The following is a 19,471-nucleotide window of genomic DNA, read 5'->3' on the forward strand; positions in this document are numbered from 1 at the left end:
CTGGGAATGTGGCTCAGTGGTTGAGTGCCCCTGAGTTCAATCCCCAGTACCAAAACAAAACAAACAAACAAACAAAAAAAAAACATTTACTATCACAATTTACCACTGCCTGTTTCCCACACTCTGGCCAAACTGATCTTTGTACCATGTCACTCTTGTGTTTAAAACCCTTCAGTTGATCCCCATGACCAATGGATAACATCTAAGTCCCTTAATGGCATTCAAGTTCTTTCATCATTTAGGCTCTGCTTAAATATCCAGCTTCTGTTCCCATTTCTCCTTAATCTCACAAGGGTCCCAAACTGGCTCCCTCAAGGCAAATTTGCTTCACATATATATTGTGTTTGACTTGCATACTGTCCTTAAATTTATTTATTCCAACATTCAAAACTTTAAGAGATTCCGACCCCAAATCCTTATTTCTAACTTCTCTTGAAAAATTACCATGTGGGGCCTGTTTTGAACTTAAAAATAACAATATTCAGGAGCTGAGCAGCAGGTGCACCCTTTGAGAAGAACTCTATTGTTTAACAGTACCTATCATTCAGTCATCCAAATTATGCATATACACCCATACCTGCACCTCATATATATTACGTGACTGGCACCTATTGTAGACCATATCATGATGTCTAGATTATTAGCAGAAACTCTGACCCTCATTTTAGAACTTTCTTTACATCAGCTATCCTAATGATAGTCTGTAGTTCATGCTGAACCTTAGAAGGGCAAAGCAGCAGAATGATGAGAATGGAAGCAACAGAGGAGATAAAAGTAGTAGAAATCTGTGTTCTATGGATCAGAGGCTCCATAATAAAGCACTAGAATTATGAAGAATCACACTTCATTGGAACTGTCCCAAGTTTTTGAGACCTCAGGGTAGTTTTCTTATAGTGTTGAGATGTCTACCTTCTCAGCTGGACATGATGAGGAAAATCCCAAGGAAATTAGTTCATACTGACCCAAATTTTGGGAGTCATAAAAAAAAGTGTCAGTGTTTTAATTTTAGGAGAGGGGATTTCATTCCTTTTTGCTGAGTGCCTGCTATGTGTCTAACACTGTTATGAATGCTATAGGGGAAAAAGAGCAGACCAAGACTGTTCTACCATTAGGGCAGAGCTCCCAACCATATAAAAGGAGGCAAGACACAAATGTTTGAGATAATTAGAGAACAAGGTAAAGCTGCATGAGAAAAGTGATTGTCTGGGATGAAACCTAATGCCCACAATATTTGGATAGGCAGCAAGAGATGGTCTCAAAGTTAGGAGTAGGAGCTTACAATGGCCCTTGACTGACAGAGAAATAGGGTAAGAAACAGGGGCCCCCACCTGGTTATACACACAGGGAACAGTGAATGAGAACAGTATGGCAACCCAGGAATGACAACACTGACTGGAGGAGAAAAGGCAATCTGGAAGGGAGATCCAGACACACCCTCCTCCAACACCTTTAGAGGTGACAGATTGAAAAAAATGCCCCTATCCAAATAAAGGGCAGATTTCCCAGCTAGGAGCTCTTTTCTTCCTGGGCAGACTGTGACAAATTGCTCACTTACCATCTCTCCCAACTCTAGGCTTTATTCTGATTGTGTTTATGTTCATTTCCAGGCTCACTCAGACCTACTTCTTCCTTAGCCTGTAGGCTTATGTTAATTTCTGAGATTATTCTTTCCTGTGTCCAATTTACTTTATGAGACAAGTTGCTCACTTCCTGCTGCTTTGTTTGTAGCTGTTCCTTCTAAATGTTTAACAATGTTTACTCACTGCTCCATCCTAGCAATTGATGACCAACGTGCAACCAGCTTTCAACTATTCAGAGGTGATGCAACCATTCCAGAGGAAGCAGGTTTCTTGCAAACTCCTCCTCCTCCTCCACCTTTCTCCCACTCCCTGTCTTCTGGCCACTTCCCTGTTTGGGAATCCCTCATGCAAGGTGGGAGGAAGGCAAAAATGATGAGAAACAGTAACTCATTCTTTTGTCAGGTTGCCAGTAACTGTGGGTTGTTTTTTTTATTTTTAAGAAGTTTTGAGAGTAAAAAGAAAGAAACTATTGATTAAAACAATATAGGAATATTTTGTGAGTATCTCAATTTCCATGCTCTGTTCTTCCCTATAAAATGGAATCATTGGAACTGTTTCATTTTCCCTTAAGTATAATAAGGTCAATTTTTCCCAATATTCCTGACTCCTATCTATGCTTTAAATACTTAGCTCCACTCTTCCATAAAGCTTCCTCTGACCTAGTCTTCCCCATACTCTAGCTCAGATCCTACCACACTAGACTCTTCTGCAAGGCTAATGATCTGTCTCAGTTTCTTTACTGGACTGAAAACAGACTGGGTTTCAAAAGACACAATTTTTGGTTCTGAGGATTGAACCCAGGTGCTTTATCTTTGAGCTACATTCCCAGTCTTTTTTGTTTATTTATTTTGAGACAGGGCATCACTAAGTTGCTGAGGCTGATTTTGAACTGGTGATCCTCCTGAATCAGCCTCCTGAGACACTGGGATTACAGGCATGTGCCACTGTGCCTGGCCCAAAGAGACATTTTAAAGTTGAAAAAAATAATTTAAGTTCATTGGTCATGTTCCACATGCTTCCCAAGAAGTGCATCTGAATAGCCTAAAAAAACTCTATACTTCTCACCTCTAACTACTACTTATACCAAATATTATATCATAAATATAGCAGTCTTATCAAAGGTCCTTTAGCTATTAGTAACCCCACCACCCAAGTCTAAACGTCCTCATTTACAAAGTACTTCTTCCTGACAATGATGAATTCTCTTGAGCTTCCTAGGACCTAGAGGAAGTTGGAAAAGGCTTCTCTTCAGCCACCAAAGCTTGATTTAGTTGCAGTCTTTAAGATTACTGTCTTTACCCTTTCAAATAAGTTTATACAGCTCATTTGGAACTGACCACATACTATTATGTACTGTTACAAATTTTATGTAAGTCTGATCTACCCAACATAACTCCAGAAAGCCAGGAACAATTTCTGTTTCCCCTATTCTATGTTAGACAGATCTTGGCATATTGTAATAACATAATTTAAGAACCAAACTCTAAAGTCATACAACCTGGGTTTAAATATTGGCTCAGCTACTAAAACTATGTAACTTTAGATATTGATATAGATATAGATACATATACACACATATATGTATATATAAATATATACAGATTCAAGTATAAATAAAATATAATATACATATAAATATTTATTTATTTACTTACTTACTACTAGGGATTGAACCGAGGGGTGCTTAATCACTGAGCCACATCCTCAGCCTTTTTGTTTTTATTTTGAGACAGGGTCTTACTAAGTTGCTTAGGGTAAGTTGCTGAGGCTGACTTTGACTTTGTGATCCTCCTTCCCCAACTTTCTAAGTCATTGGGATTATAGGTGTGTGCCACCATTCCTGGCCATATATGTTATTTAACTTCTCTGAGCCTCAACTCCTCAGCTTACCTCAGAAGGTTGTTGTGATATTAAATGTGTAAATCTATGTAAAGTGTTTAGAACAGTGCCTTGTCACACAGTAAGCATTCCACAGATATTAGCTACTCTGGTAAAGACAAGTGACAAGAGAATGGAAAGAGGTGACAAGAGACTCCAGTTTCTAAATTGCCATTTGATGGGCCCTATGCTCCTTCTCTCTACAAACTTTAATCCTGCCCTTCTATGCTTCTCCTTTCTCATATCTAGGTCCCCACACTGATGATGGACACCCAGTTCTCTGAGTTCACACCAGACATAACTCCCATTATGCTGGCTGCCCACACCAACAACTATGAAATCATCAAATTGCTTGTCCAAAAACGGGTCACGATCCCTCGGCCCCACCAGATCCGCTGCAACTGTGTGGAATGTGTGTCCAGTTCAGAGGTAGATAGCCTGCGCCATTCCCGCTCCAGACTGAACATTTATAAGGCTCTGGCAAGTCCCTCACTCATTGCCTTATCAAGTGAGGACCCCATCCTTACTGCCTTCCGTCTGGGCTGGGAGCTCAAGGAGCTCAGCAAGGTGGAGAATGAGTTCAAGGCAGAGTATGAAGAGCTCTCCCAGCAGTGCAAGCTCTTTGCCAAAGATCTGCTGGACCAAGCTCGGAGCTCCCGGGAACTGGAGATCATCCTCAACCATCGAGATGACCACAGTGAAGAGCTTGATCCTCAGAAGTACCATGACCTGGCCAAGCTGAAGGTGGCGATCAAATACCACCAGAAAGAGGTAAGCTTAGATCATCTCTGCTTTCAGGGAAGCTTAAGACCTACAGAGTCTGGAGAAGCAAAGCAAGAGTGAGCATTTTCATACCACTTGGACTTCTAACAGATGAATTGTTGGGATGGATTCACAAATAGGTTCATTTAGCCAAGACACAGCTTCTATATACTTCTTCATAATCAGAAAAAGTAGCCATCTGGTTCTTTGATGGAAAAGCATTCATTCATTCAACAAATAGTGTTCTAGGCTCTTGGGATACAGAACACAGTCCCCAGCCCTGCCTTCTTGGAGCATACAAGCTAGCAATGAAGATTAAATGATCCAAATTATGCATATACACCCATACCTGCACCTCATTTCTGTTACCTGACTGGCACCTATTATAGACCATATCATGAAGTCTAGATTATTAGCTAAAAGACCTTTGATAAGACTGCTGTATTTATGAAATAAATGAGGAAACTAGTGTTCAATGCATGACATAGGAAGCACTTTTTGTTTTTCCTTCTTTCCTTCCTTCCTTCCTTCCTTCCTGCCTTCCTTCCTTTTTTTTCTCTTTCTTTCTTTTGGTATTGGAGAACCCAGGGCCTTATAACATTAGGTGAGCATTTTTCCACTGAGGTACAACTCCAGTCCCAGGTAGTGCTTTATTATCCATTCCCATATTGTTTCCATTGCTATCTGTTATCTGATTCAAACAGTAGGTTTCTGCCAGTTGAAGGGCAAATAGCAATACCATCCCTTCATGGATCCAGGTTCTAAGGAAAATCTCAGTATCTGTTCACTTGATGCCTTTCCCTCACAACAACAACAACAACAACAATTATGCAGGGTGCAGTGAAGCAAGCCTGAAATCCCAGTGACTCTGGAGGCCGAGGCAGGAGGATCACAAATTCAGAGCCAGCCTTAGAAATTTAGCAAAGCCCTAAGCAATTTAGGGAGATCCTGTTTATAAATAAAAAAAAAATTAAAAGGACTCAGTAGGTAAGCACTCCTGGGTTCAATCCCAGGTACTAAAACAAACAAACAAACTATAAAACTATGCCTTCTAAATGGGACAAAAACAAGTGTCAGGGGCAACTTTGAAGGTAATCAAAAATGACAAAGCAGCAACATGGAGACTGAAAGGGTTATCCCAGGGAGGGGAGGTGGGAAAAGGATAGGCTTACCCCTAACTCTCTTTATCCTATTTTTGCTGTTGTCTTGCTTTAATTGAGTGAGTTTCTTAATCTTTCTTTTCTCTTCTCAAAAGTGTGGATAATAACAGGAACACTTACCTCCCTGGAGAAATTTAAAGATTAAATAAAATAGGCAATGTGCTTATGTATAACACAACAGTGGGCATACATTAGGGATTCCATAAATATTAGCTGCTATTTGTTTTCATTGTTACACATGGAAGACCCTTGATATATGGTCTGATCCTGTGCATTAAAATAACAGATATAGCCAAAGTCCATCTTCTCTTATCCATTTCTCTCATTGGCTCTGCTGTTGATACATAGTATCGGTTATTGTGTTAAGTGCTGTACTGCAAGGTCTAATTGATTTTTCTACACTTTGGCATCTTTACTATTTCCATTAATGATGTATATTACAGCTTCAGTGTTTTTTTCACTTTACATAAATTGCTACAATACTGTGAGAAAATATCAAAGGTATTTTTAGAACATGAATTGTTTCTAAGTGACAGAACGGTTAATGGGAACAGAATAATTTTAAAGTAGATATTGCAGAATATGACTAAATTTTTCAATTTGCACTCCACTGAATAGGAGCTAAACTTGACAGTTTTAAGCTCCATCCACCCCTGAAAACTGACAAATCATTTATTTTCAGACAATGTTTCTGCAGCAATGTCATTAATTTTGTATTGTTAGACCATCTTCCAGCTATTTATTTTTTTATTTTTTTTTTGAGAGAGAGAGAGAATTGTAATATATATTTTTTTTAATTTTCGGCGGACACAACAACTTTGTTTGTATGTGGTACTGAGGATCGAACCCTGGCCGCACGCATGCCAGGCGAGCACGCTACCGCTTGAGCCACATCCCCAGCCCCCAGCTATTTATTACTTGAACCCTTCTGCTCATATAATCTTTTTTTTTAAAAGAACTTAACCTTTATTTTATTTGTTTGTTGTTGTTTATTTATTTTTATGTGGTGCAGAGGATCGAACCCAGGGCCTCACCTGTCCTAGGCAAGCGCTCTACCGCTGAGCTACAGCCCAGCTCCTCACATAATCTTCCATTGCCAGTTTTAGTTACTGTTCCACTCTGTTGACTTTCTCACTCTCATGGGGATCAGTTTGAGATATGACCATGGAATCATCCTTGGTGTCTACATTAATAGCCCTTCAAATCTCATGAAATTTTCATCATTTTCCCTCTTTGTTTTAGTTCTTTAACTGCCCTGAAATTTGTCTCCTATGTTCCTTACTTCATAATTTCTCTTATTATTGTTATTAAAGAATGTCTTTATGTTACTGTGTGCTCATAGAGTACATTTTTCAGCTGTCATTATACCTGAATGTACCAAGGAGTTATATTTCTTTTTGCTTTCTTAATTCTGCAGCAGAGATTCCAATAATTTTTTCTGGGGGTCATTTGTATGTACATTAAAGCGGAAGGAGTCACATTTTTACTGTGGAAAAATATACATTATATTAAATTTGCCATTTTGACCACTTTTACATCTTAGCAGCATTAAGTACATTTACATTGTACAATCATCATTACTAGAATTTATTTCTGAAGATACCTAAATTTGCTGAGCATGCTGGCACCAACTGTAATCCCAGTGGCTCAGGAGGCTGAGGCAGGAGGATGGCAAGTTCAAAGCCAGTCTCAGCAAAAGTGAGGTGCTAAGCAAGTCAGTGAGACCCTGTCTCTAAATAAAATACAAAATAGGAATAGGGATGTGGCTCAGTGGTTGAGTAACCCTGAGTTCAATCCCTGGTACCCTCCACCCAAAAAAGAACAATAAACTTTCATGGGCCACATAAACCCAAATATGACCATAGCCAAATACTTTAGAATTATTTTGAGACATATATTTTGCTCCAAATTTTCCAAGATATTTATCTTAGTAATAGCTATTGATCATTTTAGATTAGTTTTTCTTCAAACTAAGCCTGATGATGAACATATTAGGCTTGGGATATCAGATACATCTTAAGGTTGGTATTTTAAAGGCATTGCTTGGGGAATATAAAACATGACTTATATTCATCAAACTATAAATTCCTTCTGAATTGCAAATTCACATTCACTAAAAACTCTGTAATTCTTCCAAGTCTGTGAATTACAGTTGTTGTTTTTTTAAAAAAAAAAAAAATCTGTGGTGCCATTAAATCTCAAATGTGTTCAGTTTTGGATTTCTCACTATTCAATCCATATGTCTAGTTTGAGTCTGAATATTCTCACTTCCTTGAACAAATCAGCAATATCCTTGCTTGGGGGGTATTTTTTTAATTTTTAACTTTAATGTGCTTGGTAAGTACAATCCTGAGTTACTGAGCTTCCAAAAATTCAGTTTTCTGTGAGAGTTTCATTCTTAAAAGTCCCTGATCTGAAGAAGCAGACTGTTCAAAAACTATCCATAGTCTAGTCTTTGAAGAAGTATAATGTACATATAGCTCTTAAGGACACAGACATTAATTTAAAAGGTCATGATCTTGATCATTTATTTTATCATATTATGCAGTACACTTGACTATCCATATTTCCAGTATAAACTCTCTTTGTATGTGTGTGATGGAACTAGGCAACTAACAAAATTCCTCAAATTCCTGGAGCTATATAGTTTACGTGTGTTAACTCAACAAAGAGAAAACTATTCATGTCTTAAATGGGTCACACCCTGGGATCTGGTGAAACCCCATTCAGTTTGAAAGTTATGTGTTAGGAGCCCTCTAAACATGTTTTAAAAATAGCTGTAGATGGACACAACACCTTTATTATATTTATTTATTTTTATGTGGGGCTGCGGATCTAACCCAGTGTCTCATATATGCTAGACAAGCACTCTACCACTGAGCCACAACCCCAGCCTCCCTGAACATATTTAAGACATTTTTTAAGATAGGAAAAACAGTGGAAAGAATCTGACATCACTTTTATAAATGCATATATGAATACAGCACAGTGAATGTCAACATCATGTACAACCACAATCCTAATTAGAATAAGATATAGTCCATGTTTGTAGAAAATATTGACAAAAAATAAATTTTAAAAACACCCGTTGTGGGGCTGGGGATGTGGCTCAAGCGGTAGCGCTCTAGCCTGGCATGCGTGCGGCCCGGGTTCGATCCTCAGCACCACATACAAAGATGTTGTGTCTGCTGAAAACTAAAAAAAATAAATATTAAAATTCTCTCTCTCTCTCTCTCTCCCTCTCTTAAAAAAAAAAAAAAAAAAAAAAAAAAAAAAAACACCTGTTGTGCTGGTGAAAAAAAAAAAAATAAAAAGGCCTTTATTCCCTGACAAGGCTGGAGAAGGAGTGAACTAGGATTATTTCCCAGGGCCATAATTGTTCACAGAAATGACCTCTAAATGGGAATGGAACAACAGTACTAAAAGAGAAACACTGTCCTTTTTTTACTTGATTGCATGATTGTTACCAGTTGGATCATGAGGTTCTATCTTTAAGGAAAGTTGGAATACTTCCTCAGTATCTATTAGGAAAAGGACAGAGCAGATGTACCACTTCTCCACTCTTTAGTGACATCCTGATGACATACTTTGATACCAAATGGGAGAAATGAAAAAATACTCAGAATAAATGGATAGTTTCTCAATGGGTGGAGGTGTTGTGAGGGAGGTGCATCAGGAACTCCTGCACCAGGATAAAGGACCCAAAATAAGTTCATTCACACCTTAGGTTTCAGACAGACGACATGACTCTTAAAATTTGAGTTAAGAAACCATATTCCATAAAAATCAGACAATATTTTTCTCTAAAAATGAGATGCAACACAGTTGAATTCCAAAACTGGTAGTTAAGGGATTGTCAACATTAAAAATTCAGAAGATATAGTTTCAAGGAAAGCCAATGTGTTCCACAGCTCAAATAAGAATAAAAGTATTAAAAATGATCAGTATTAGGCTGGGATTGTAGCTCAATGGTGGAGCACTTGCCTAGCATGTGAGGCAGTGGGTTTGATCATCAGCACCATATTTAAATAAATAAATAAAGATTCATTGACAACTAAATATATTTTTTAAAAAATGATCAGGGGGCTAAGGTTGTGGCTCAGTGATAAAGTGCTTGCCTAGCATGTGTGAGGCATGAGTTCGATTCTCAGGACCATAAATAATAAATAAAATATAGGTATTTTTAAATGGTCAATATTGCCAGGCATGTGCTTCCAATCACAGATTTTGTTAATGAAATCTTTTATTATAGGAATCTAAAATACTAAAGTCATGTTTTATAACTGGGGGCCCCTAGTCCATTTTACACCATCGTTGTATTAAATAATACCTCAAGATATTTTTCATCATTTTTATAAGGCCTTTAAGATAAAACTGTGGCAAGGTATAAAGAGATCAGTGGTTTTCCTTACCTCACTGAAGTGTAGTTCGGTTCTTCAGGGGTATAATAGTGATTGCCTTCAAGGATTCTTTATTACCCTTAAGAAATGGGACATTTGAGACCAATGGATATTTGTATATGTCAGTAAAAATAACTCCCAAATAATTTGAGGAAACAGGAGCTATATTTACTTTTATTAGAGATTTTTCTGTTGTTTGTTTAGTTGGTTGGTTGGTTGGTTGGTTGGTTTTTAAGTTTTCTGAGTATTTATATAGACAGAAGAAAAACAACCTTTAAATGTGGACTGGAGGGAGTAGAATCCCTTTATTGAAAAATAATTTTAAAAATCTAGTTGGATCATGGTGGGTTAATAATGTTCAGAGTTATATAACCCCCTCAGGAACAAAATCTTAGCCTTAAATGGAATATAATTTATTATTTCATGAAGGGATTTTTCACCATTGTTTTATCCTCATTATTATTCCTACTAGAATTGAAATAGACTCCCCAAAAGAATTTAATTTAGTGAAAAAAATAAGCTCCAAAGAATGAAACAAAAGCTGATTCCAAACTGTAACTTTGACATGATGTAGAATAAGGAAGTGTTAATCTCTGTACAGATGTAAAACTATTGGATGATATTTGCATGCCAAATAGACTTTCAGGCATTCTTATGCATACATTTTTCAGATACTCCTAAAAAGTTCTGATTTCATATATTCCATCCCATTGTCAGACACACCAGACTTTGAAACGATATTGTTTGATTTGTTCCTTATTAGCATTAAAGGTAAGCCAAAAATTGTTACAGTTCTTATTTTACAAATGACAAAGGGCTATGTTCAGAGATTTGTTACAGATCATCTGATAAGCCAAAAGTAGAACTTCAGACTCTTGGTACAACATTCTCTCTGATTACATGCTACTACCTTCTGTTATATGGGGTTTGTTCATGCTAGTTTAGTAACCTTGAAATTCACTACCAGGTAATTTAAGATGACCACAGGTTCTTTGATTTGTGAATGAAAACTTTATTAGTTTAAAACTATTAAACAACAAAATTGTTTTGACCAATAGTCATAATGACAATAAACAATTATAATCTAATTGAAATACCATCCTAGGGGATATTCCCCTTTTAATTTCCATTAATTATAGAACAATAAAATCGGGTCCCAAGATGTGAGATAGTTGTGCTTCAGTCCATTGTTAGGTTGAAGAGATTCTCTTCTTTGTTATTATTTGCTCTTATCATCAAGAAGCCTAATAAAACAAATACAAGTAAAGGAAAAACCACACTGCTAAAATCAAAGATTTTTGACTAAAAACAAAGATGTGATCAGTCTTTTCCTTCTGGAAGGAAATCAAATCTTACTTATTCTATAAGGTGTTAATAATTAAAAAATGCAGAACTAGGAGAAAAATATTGCTAATGTCCAGAAAAATCAGGATATATTTGGGGAAAAAAAAAGATCAGTGATCAGTTCTCACATGTTGGTGAGGGCAAACTGGGTCTTATTCACTTCTTCAACCATTGTTTATATCAGAGAGTACATCTTCACATAGCTCATCTACATCTATCATGGCTTGATCTATATCAAGGATTAGGTCTTCATCTTCTTGTAGTGAAAGTATTGATTCCAAGTCAGAGAGATCACCGAGATCTGGTAGTGAAGGTTCTTCAGGAGGAGATGCATCTGCACCAATCTGTTCTGTTCTATCATTTCGTTCTTCACAAGGAACTTGTTGTTCTTGTGAAATAGATAGTAGGAGCTCTTCAGCTATTCTTATTAACTGGGCTACACACTCAACAAGTCCACCAACTAGTATAGGAATTGACTCAGACCCCATGCTCTTCTTAACAGATAAAATATTTCTAAAAACTGTAGCAAATGGACTCTCAATGACAACGAATCCTGTAGATGATAAATTAGGATATTGATATGATTCTGATGGTGGTCAAGTATAGAATGAAGTCAATAGTACCACAGGATGTTTTGATAATGTTGATGAAATCTCCAACAAAATGTATTTATTGTACTTTTGTTTGTACCAGTAGTGAACTGCTGATATAATGACCACCAGATAGATAGTCACAGGCAAGATTTAAAAAAGCAGCAAAGCAGATCTAATAATAGAAAAGAGAAATATAAAAATTAGTATGATTGACACTTTATCCATCCTATAGGTCCTAGCTACAGGATACCCTTATCAAGAGTTATCCATAGGGTTAAAAGAGGATCTCTAGATATTGTTCTCCTTTTGTGATAATCTAAAGACTATCTACTACCTCTTTGCCCATGGAATTTCTCATGGTTTTTAATATCTTCTTAGGGGATTTGAAAATAAAGTGAGCATAGGTACTTTGTCTCTCTCTCCTGAGTATCTCTGTTGAGGAAGGATACATCCACTCAGGGTCTTTCAATTAACTCTGTCTTTATTCGCACCTTTGCATAATTGCTATTTTTATTTGGAGCTACTAAGTATTTTCTGTATTTTTAATTATACATTCATTAAAATTTACAGTTGCCCTGCATCCTAGTGGGGAGTGCATGGTAAATGAAATTCCCATATTCTCTGTCTTTTGTGAAATTTTGGAGAACTGAAGGTATAACATTAGTTTCTTGTTGTTTTCCATTACTGCCCATCTTCCATATCTAGCAGCTAATTCTTCCAACTTTGTCTAAAGCCATGATTGCACTATTTTCATCTATATGTCTGGTGGACTCTGCATACTCCCTCTCCCACAGCAAGCATATACTTCTGTAAGGCAATACTGTGTGTGTGTGTGTGTGTGTGTGTGTGTGTGTGTGTGTGTGATGCTGGGGATTGAACCCAGGGCCTTGTGCATGTGAGGCAATCACTCTGCCAACTGAGCTATATCCCCCAGCCCAGGCAATACTCTTTATTTAAAGATCTAGGGACTGGCCCAATATAATCTACCTTCCATGTCTGTCTGCCTTATCACTCCCATTCCTCTTTAAATGATTTTGTTGAAGATGCAATAAATGTTTGGCAATATAACATATCTCATATTGCCTGCTCACTTGTTTGATTCACAGTATTTTTCACTACTTCTCCTCAACTTACCTAGTACATTTATGTCCATATGCTCTAAGGTTCTCTTAACCCATTAAATTGAACTGAGGTTTGTCTTACCCATTACATTGAACTGAAAGGAAGCTGAGCTAGAATCCAAGGTTGTGTGGTCTACATTATATTTGGGGGGGGGGGCAGATTGTCTCCTCTCTCATTACAAATAGATAATTCTGTCTTTACATTATGATGAGCTGATATGTGTCCTATATAAATAGTTAAATTATTTCTATTGATTTCTTTTCATATCTCCATTCACCAAATTGTTTTTCCTGTAATAGTCCAGTTCATAATTTTCCAGTTCTGAAAGCATATATCTCCAGCCTATGGCTGATCAGTGTGGCTGTATATCTGTGGCCACTTTTTCCTTCAGCATATCTATATGTTAAATTTGGGGATACTAATCCTGTAAATTGGGTTGATTTTCTTTCTCCAGCCTCAGTCAGGCTTTTCCTAGCAGAGAGTCTTAGGTAGAAACCATCCATCTCACTCCTTTAGGATACTGCCAAGTCTGTTATTACCCCATTTCCAGAAGTTATGACCAGAGTGGGTCCTAGAAAGGCAAAGGCTTCACCTTCATCTCACTATGCTCTTTGGATGTTTACTATAGTACAGTAAATGATCAGCCAGATGGTCTATAATTTGCACATGGAGTTTAACTGGTCTGCACAGAGCCTAGTTTGACCACTCAGCTGTAAATTATTTCCAATTAGCATAAATTCTGTCAGAGCATTCCAATGTTTTTGTCCCAAATCCTACCATTTTCCACGAAATATACACTCAATTTTTGTATTATGACACCTAAGGCTAGCTCTTATTTTCTTGTTTATTTGCTTTTCTGCCTCTCATCCTACCCTCACATAGATAGACTAAAATGTAAGTGCCATGAGATTAGGAATCTTGTCTGTTTTGTTTTGTGCTCTATACCCAAGGCACAGAAAATTGCCTACCACATAGTAGATAATTAGTGAGTACCCTGAAATAAGAGAAGGAAGGGAGGGAGAGAGCACAACCTTTAGCTCATTCATTGAGTAAATACCATCAAGCTTCAGCCATACATGGGGATAGCAGTGAGTGAAATAATGAGCTAGCCCATCAGAATTCACAGTTAATAAAATGAAAAGGAAAAGCATAAACAGAGGGAAAATATTCACAAAGCATGTATCTGGCAAAAAAAAACCTTTTACCCAGAATATATAAATAATCCCTACAACTAAACAATAAAATTATAACAATCCAATTTGAAAAATGGGGAAAGACTTAAACAGACATTTCACAAAGAAATAAAAATGAATGGCTAACAACAACATGAAAATGTACTCAGTTACTATTAGTCATAGGGAAATACAAATTAATATCACAATAAGATACCACAATGTACTCACTAAACTAGCTAAAATCAAAGACCGACAATACCAAATGTTGACAAACATATAGATCAGCCAGAATGCTCACACACTCGTGGTGGAAGTATAAAATGGTATACCTCTTTAGGAAAACACCTATCAGATTCTTAAAAAAAGAAAAAGCTAAGCATGCATCTATAGCCCAGCAATTCCACTTGTAGGTATTACACAAGAGAAATGAAAATTTACAAAGAGATTTTTACAAGAATGGTTATAGAACTTTAATTAAAACACCAAACTGGTTTCCAACAAGATGGGAAGGGGAAAAAAATGGTGGTATATTTATACAGTGTAACACTAATCATCAATAAAAAGAAAGGGCCAGACAAGGTGGCATACACCTGTAATCCCAGAAGACAGGAGGATCCCAAGTTCAAAGCCTGCCTCAGCAACTCAGTGAGGCATTAAACAACTCAGTGAGATCCTGTCTCTAAATAAAATACAAAAAAGGGCTGGGGATGTGGCTCGGTGGTCAAGTGCCCCTGAGTTCAATACCTGGTATCAAAACAGCTATATAAAATGCAAAATAGTCTATGGTGCAAAAAACATGAATAGTGTTTACATCTAGGAGATGTAGAGACATAAGAGAACATCCTAGAATGATGTAATAATCATATTTTAGATATAATTGTAAGTTACACAGGAATATGCATTTGTCAAAAATCAGCTGGCACTTTTAAGATTCATGCATTTCCTTATATAATTTTTACTACCCCCAAAAAGAGTAACCAAGCACAATCCCCAGCCTCAAAAAATATATATATCAAATGAGATGACATACCCCTAATTAGTTACTATAATGTATGTTCATTTTAATGGAAAATATTATCAAGGATTATGAAACTCACTTTTATATATTAGTATATTTAATCTTCATAATAAAATAACTATGAAGTTGTGGATGGAAAAATTGAGGATCAGAGGGATTAAGTAACTTGCACATGGTAAGTAAAGATGCATAGCTGGAAGTCAGCCCAGGTCTAACTTCTGAAGTCCTATATCAGAGGGTACAAATAATGTACCTGCAGTAGCAACTTGGTAGGGCCAGACCTGACATCTCATTCTCCTAAACAGGAACAGAACTGAGAATGTTAATCTTACCTGCTATCCCTAGAAGCAAACTGAATTCTAAGTTGAGTTTGACTAAGGCAGGGGAACAGAGAAAGCTGGATCAGTCCCCTATGGAATCCTCATCATCTTGTGACAGGGGTTTTATCTGCCCTTCACCTGACCTATGGAACAGGCCTAAATACTCATTAACCATTCACCTGTGATACAGCCAAGATGGATGAGAGGGTCAAGGCTGTGCCTATAAAATGATTTCTGGACTTCCGCTTTCAAATAAGATGTGAGTGCTCCTGAAACAACTAAAAACATGCCCAATGGTAAATTGCAAAACTAATAGATTTAAGGATATCATTAAGGTATGAAAACAAAGACAAACTGTTCTAAAATTTCAGAGAGTGAGCTGATAGAGGCATCTTTTTCTTCCCTGTGGCATTTGCTAATTCTGGGCACAGATTGAAGATAAGGCTTGACTCTAAAGCAGAAGGACTCGGGCTCTAAGGAGAGGAACTCTACTAAGGAAAAGGACAAATTAATGTAACTTTTGGTAGCTGAAATAGGCTAGCACAATGTGTTGGAAACTTGAGGGTGCAGGGCTTGTTTTTCTTACCTTAAATTAGTTGATACCTGCTGGTACCTGGGTGGGAAATGTAGAAGGAAATTTCCCACAATCTCCTGGTGCTTCAAGTCAAATTCTCACTAGAGGGAGTAGCCATAAACATGCTACTGGTCTCTGCCTCAAAAGGTTTTGAAGTTAGAGGGATATAGGGGAGGCTAATGAATAAATAAGATCAAAACCACTCTCAAAAAGCACTTTAGACAAAGGGATTCTAAAACATGTAAGGGTATATAAAGGGAAATATCTTGAAGAACTAAACTGGAGGACATCTGATATCAAGGTTAAGACACAGAGAGACAAATATTCCATGTTCTCTTTCATATAAAGGAACTTAAAAAATCAATATGAATGTAGAACAGTGATCACTAGAGGCTGGGAAGGATAGGAAGGAGTGGGAATAAAGGAAGACTGGATAATGAGTACCAAAACTCAAGTCAGATAGAAGGTATATGTCCTGGTGTTTCACAGTAGAGTGTGATACTATAGTTTACAATAACCTAGTGTGTGTGTGTGTGTGTGTGTGTGTGTGTGTGTTATGAATAACTAGAAGAGAGGAGTTTGAAGTCTCCAAACATAAAGAAATGACAAGGAGAGAGAAAAGCCAATTATCCCAATTTGATCAGTGCATGCAGAATATATGTGTTGAAATGCCACAGTGCACACCACTAATATTTGCAAAATTATTACATGTTAATCAAAAAAATTAAATTAAAAAGATAATCAAGGCTAGTTTTATGGTATGGAAATTAAAACAGCATAGTACTGGCACAAGAAACAGACATAAATTCTGGAAAATGAAGGCAAAATGATTTGGAAATGTAGCTATAAAATATCTACTGATCAATGACCTATTTATCAGTCCAGATATATAAAATCAGGAGGCTATCTGAGTAGCTCATGTTTCAGTAGCCAGCAAACTTTATACAAAGCTTGAGTATATTTTCATGGATAAAACTGGGAAGAATTTTATTAAAAAAATCACTATGATTTTACTTTAAGATTTGAAAGCACTAATACCCAGAGGTATTACAAAGGTAATAATGAAAATATACATTCAAGTATATAACCTAGAGTTAGAAAACAAACACGTAATCAAACTTTTATTTTTATATTGCAAATAATTTCATGATTTAGATAATGGCTATTGATGAACAACTGATATAATTATTGATGTTTATAAGATTATATGAAAATTTAATCTTATGATTAATAAAAATATTTTAAAGCTGTAACTACAAATTAGTCACCAACAAATGTTTTAACCAGATAGGAAATTTAACAATTTATAGGATTGTGTATTAGCTCTAACAGTTGCTGTTTGCTGTTTTGTACATGCTATATTAGGGAGAAAGCTTAATTTTGTAAATGACTAAATATTCAACATTTTAAAAAGTCCCTAAACAATGTAAATGTTGTTTTTGATCCTTGATAAAATAAAGAACTGAAGATTCTTTCAAACCATCCCTGAGGGAGACTGGCAAAGGTTTCCAGATTGTTAATCCTTTCACTTATTTTTTTATAGTTGTAGTTAATACTGTTAAACAAAATAAAATTCTTTGTCCAAAAAAAAGAATACCAATGTACATAATTTTATATTTCATGTTATTAGTTTCAATAAATTTGCCCTTTGTGACTCTTAAAAAAAAGAAACAGGCATAAATTAATAAAGCCATGTCCATTACCTCACACTAAATACTAAAATAATATAATAATAATTTGAAATGGATCATAGATCTAAACATGAAAGATTAAAAAATTTAGATCAAACCACAGGAGAAAAATCTTCATGAGCTTAGGTAGGCAAATATTTCTTATAGGACAAAAACATTAACTATGAAAGAAAATATTAATGTTTTATTTCATTAAATGAAGAACTTCCACTTATAAAAATATACCTTAAGAAAGTGAAAAGGGGGCTGGGTCTGTGGCTTAGTGGTTGAGTGCTTGCCTCGCATGCGTGAGGCACTGGGTTTGATCCTCAGCACCACATAAAAATAAAATAAAGATATTGTGTCCACCTATAACTAAAAAATAATTTTAAAAAAACAGGGTGAATAGATCAACCAGAGTTGGAAAAATATTCCCATTATGTATCCAACAAAGAACTTATATTCATTCTACACATACATTTTTTAAATATTTTTAATTGTAGATGGACACAATACCTTTATTTTGTTTAGTTTTTTTTATGTGGTTCTGGGGATCAAACCCAGTACTTCACATATGCTAGGCAAGCACTCTACCACTGAGCCACAGCCACAGCCCTACACATATATTTTTAAACTTCTAGAAATCAATAAAATATAATGTAATTTTTTTAAAGTAGAACAAAAGAATTGAACTGACATTTCACAGAAAAGAATATCCAAATGACCTATATGCACATGAATAATTTTTCATCACTATTACTCATCAGAGAAATGCAAATTAAAACCACAAGAAGATATTTAAAAAACCCACCAGAATAGCTAAAATTGAAAAACAACAACTGAAATTACTAAGCTTTGAGAACATAGAGCAACTGGAACTCTGATACATTGCTGATGAAAGTATTAATGGATATAACTACTTTGGAAAACTATTTGGCAGTATCTACTGAAAGTAAATATACCTCTATCTCATGAACCTGCTATTCTGCTCAAATTAAAAGAGTACAAATATCCACCAGAATACATGTACAAAAATATCAAAAGATGAATAACAATATAGTAAAACTATTCCATTTATATGAAATTCAAGAACAGGCAAATTAATCTATAGAACAGAAATGAACAGAAGGTTACCTCTGGGTCACCTCTAGGAAGAGAGATTAGAAAGCTTTCTGGAGTACTGAGATGCCGCAGTCTGACTGGGCAGAAATCACGAGCCACTCAAGCAGGAACAAACTTTATTTCCAAACTCCACCAGCACACTCCACACACGCTCCCCAGGAACTCTCCCAAACGCCACCCAAGCGGCTCCTCCAGGAACCACCACACACCAACCGGAACTCCGTCCACTCGTCTGCGCACGCATTCACTCTCAAACCCCACAAGAACTCAAGGGGAACTCCAAAGTAGGGGCGCCCAAGGCAGCAAGAGCAGCCCTATTACTGGTGTAAAGGTCTAATATACAATTGAATCAATCCAGCATCATCTTAATGGCTCGCCTCTCAACCATTACTTCTGGCAAAATGCCAGGGGCCATTCCGACTCCGCTGTGGCTCTCAACATCTCCCCCTCTGTTTAAACAACAAGCATGTGGCCTAGGGACTGTGCCTGTCTTAGGTTGTCCAATACTACATATGGTCCTTACCCGTCATCAGATGAGCTGACCTCAAGGCGTCAGCCTCCTGTCTTAGGTTGGTACCATTGCAATTGGATCATACCCGTCACTGACTACCGGTCCAGCATACAGCCATACTAGTGGATAGGCCTTTGCACCAGTGGGGGGGTGAGGTTCTTTGCCTCACCTCTGTTGGCCCCCAAATTTGGCCTTGGTGCCAGTGGGGGGGTTGAGGTTCTTTGCCTCACCTCTGTTTGTTT

The 19,471-nt window shown here is 36.7% G+C and overlaps 2 protein-coding genes across 2 annotated transcripts in view; one reads left to right on the forward strand and one right to left on the reverse strand.

The window, feature by feature from the left end:
• LOC107152436 (short transient receptor potential channel 5) overlaps positions 1–4,301 on the forward strand; it is a 163,189-nt gene extending 158,888 nt beyond the window's left edge. Inside the window, exon 4 of the mRNA XM_015497957.2 lies at positions 3,708–4,301. Coding sequence (XP_015353443.1) covers positions 3,708–4,301 — 594 coding nt within the window. The remainder of the gene's footprint in view (positions 1–3,707) is intronic.
• Positions 4,302–9,923: 5,622 nt separating this feature from the next.
• Trpc5os (TRPC5 opposite strand) lies at positions 9,924–11,612 on the reverse strand. The gene has a single exon (XM_015497958.2). The coding sequence runs from the start codon at positions 11,610–11,612 to the stop codon at positions 11,289–11,291; it is 324 nt and encodes a 107-aa protein (XP_015353444.1). The 3' UTR covers positions 9,924–11,288.
• Positions 11,613–19,471: the final 7,859 nt, after the last annotated feature.

This window comes from Marmota marmota, unplaced genomic scaffold (genome assembly GCF_001458135.2).
Source record: "Marmota marmota marmota unplaced genomic scaffold, marMar, whole genome shotgun sequence".
NCBI lineage: Eukaryota > Metazoa > Chordata > Mammalia > Rodentia > Sciuridae > Marmota > Marmota marmota.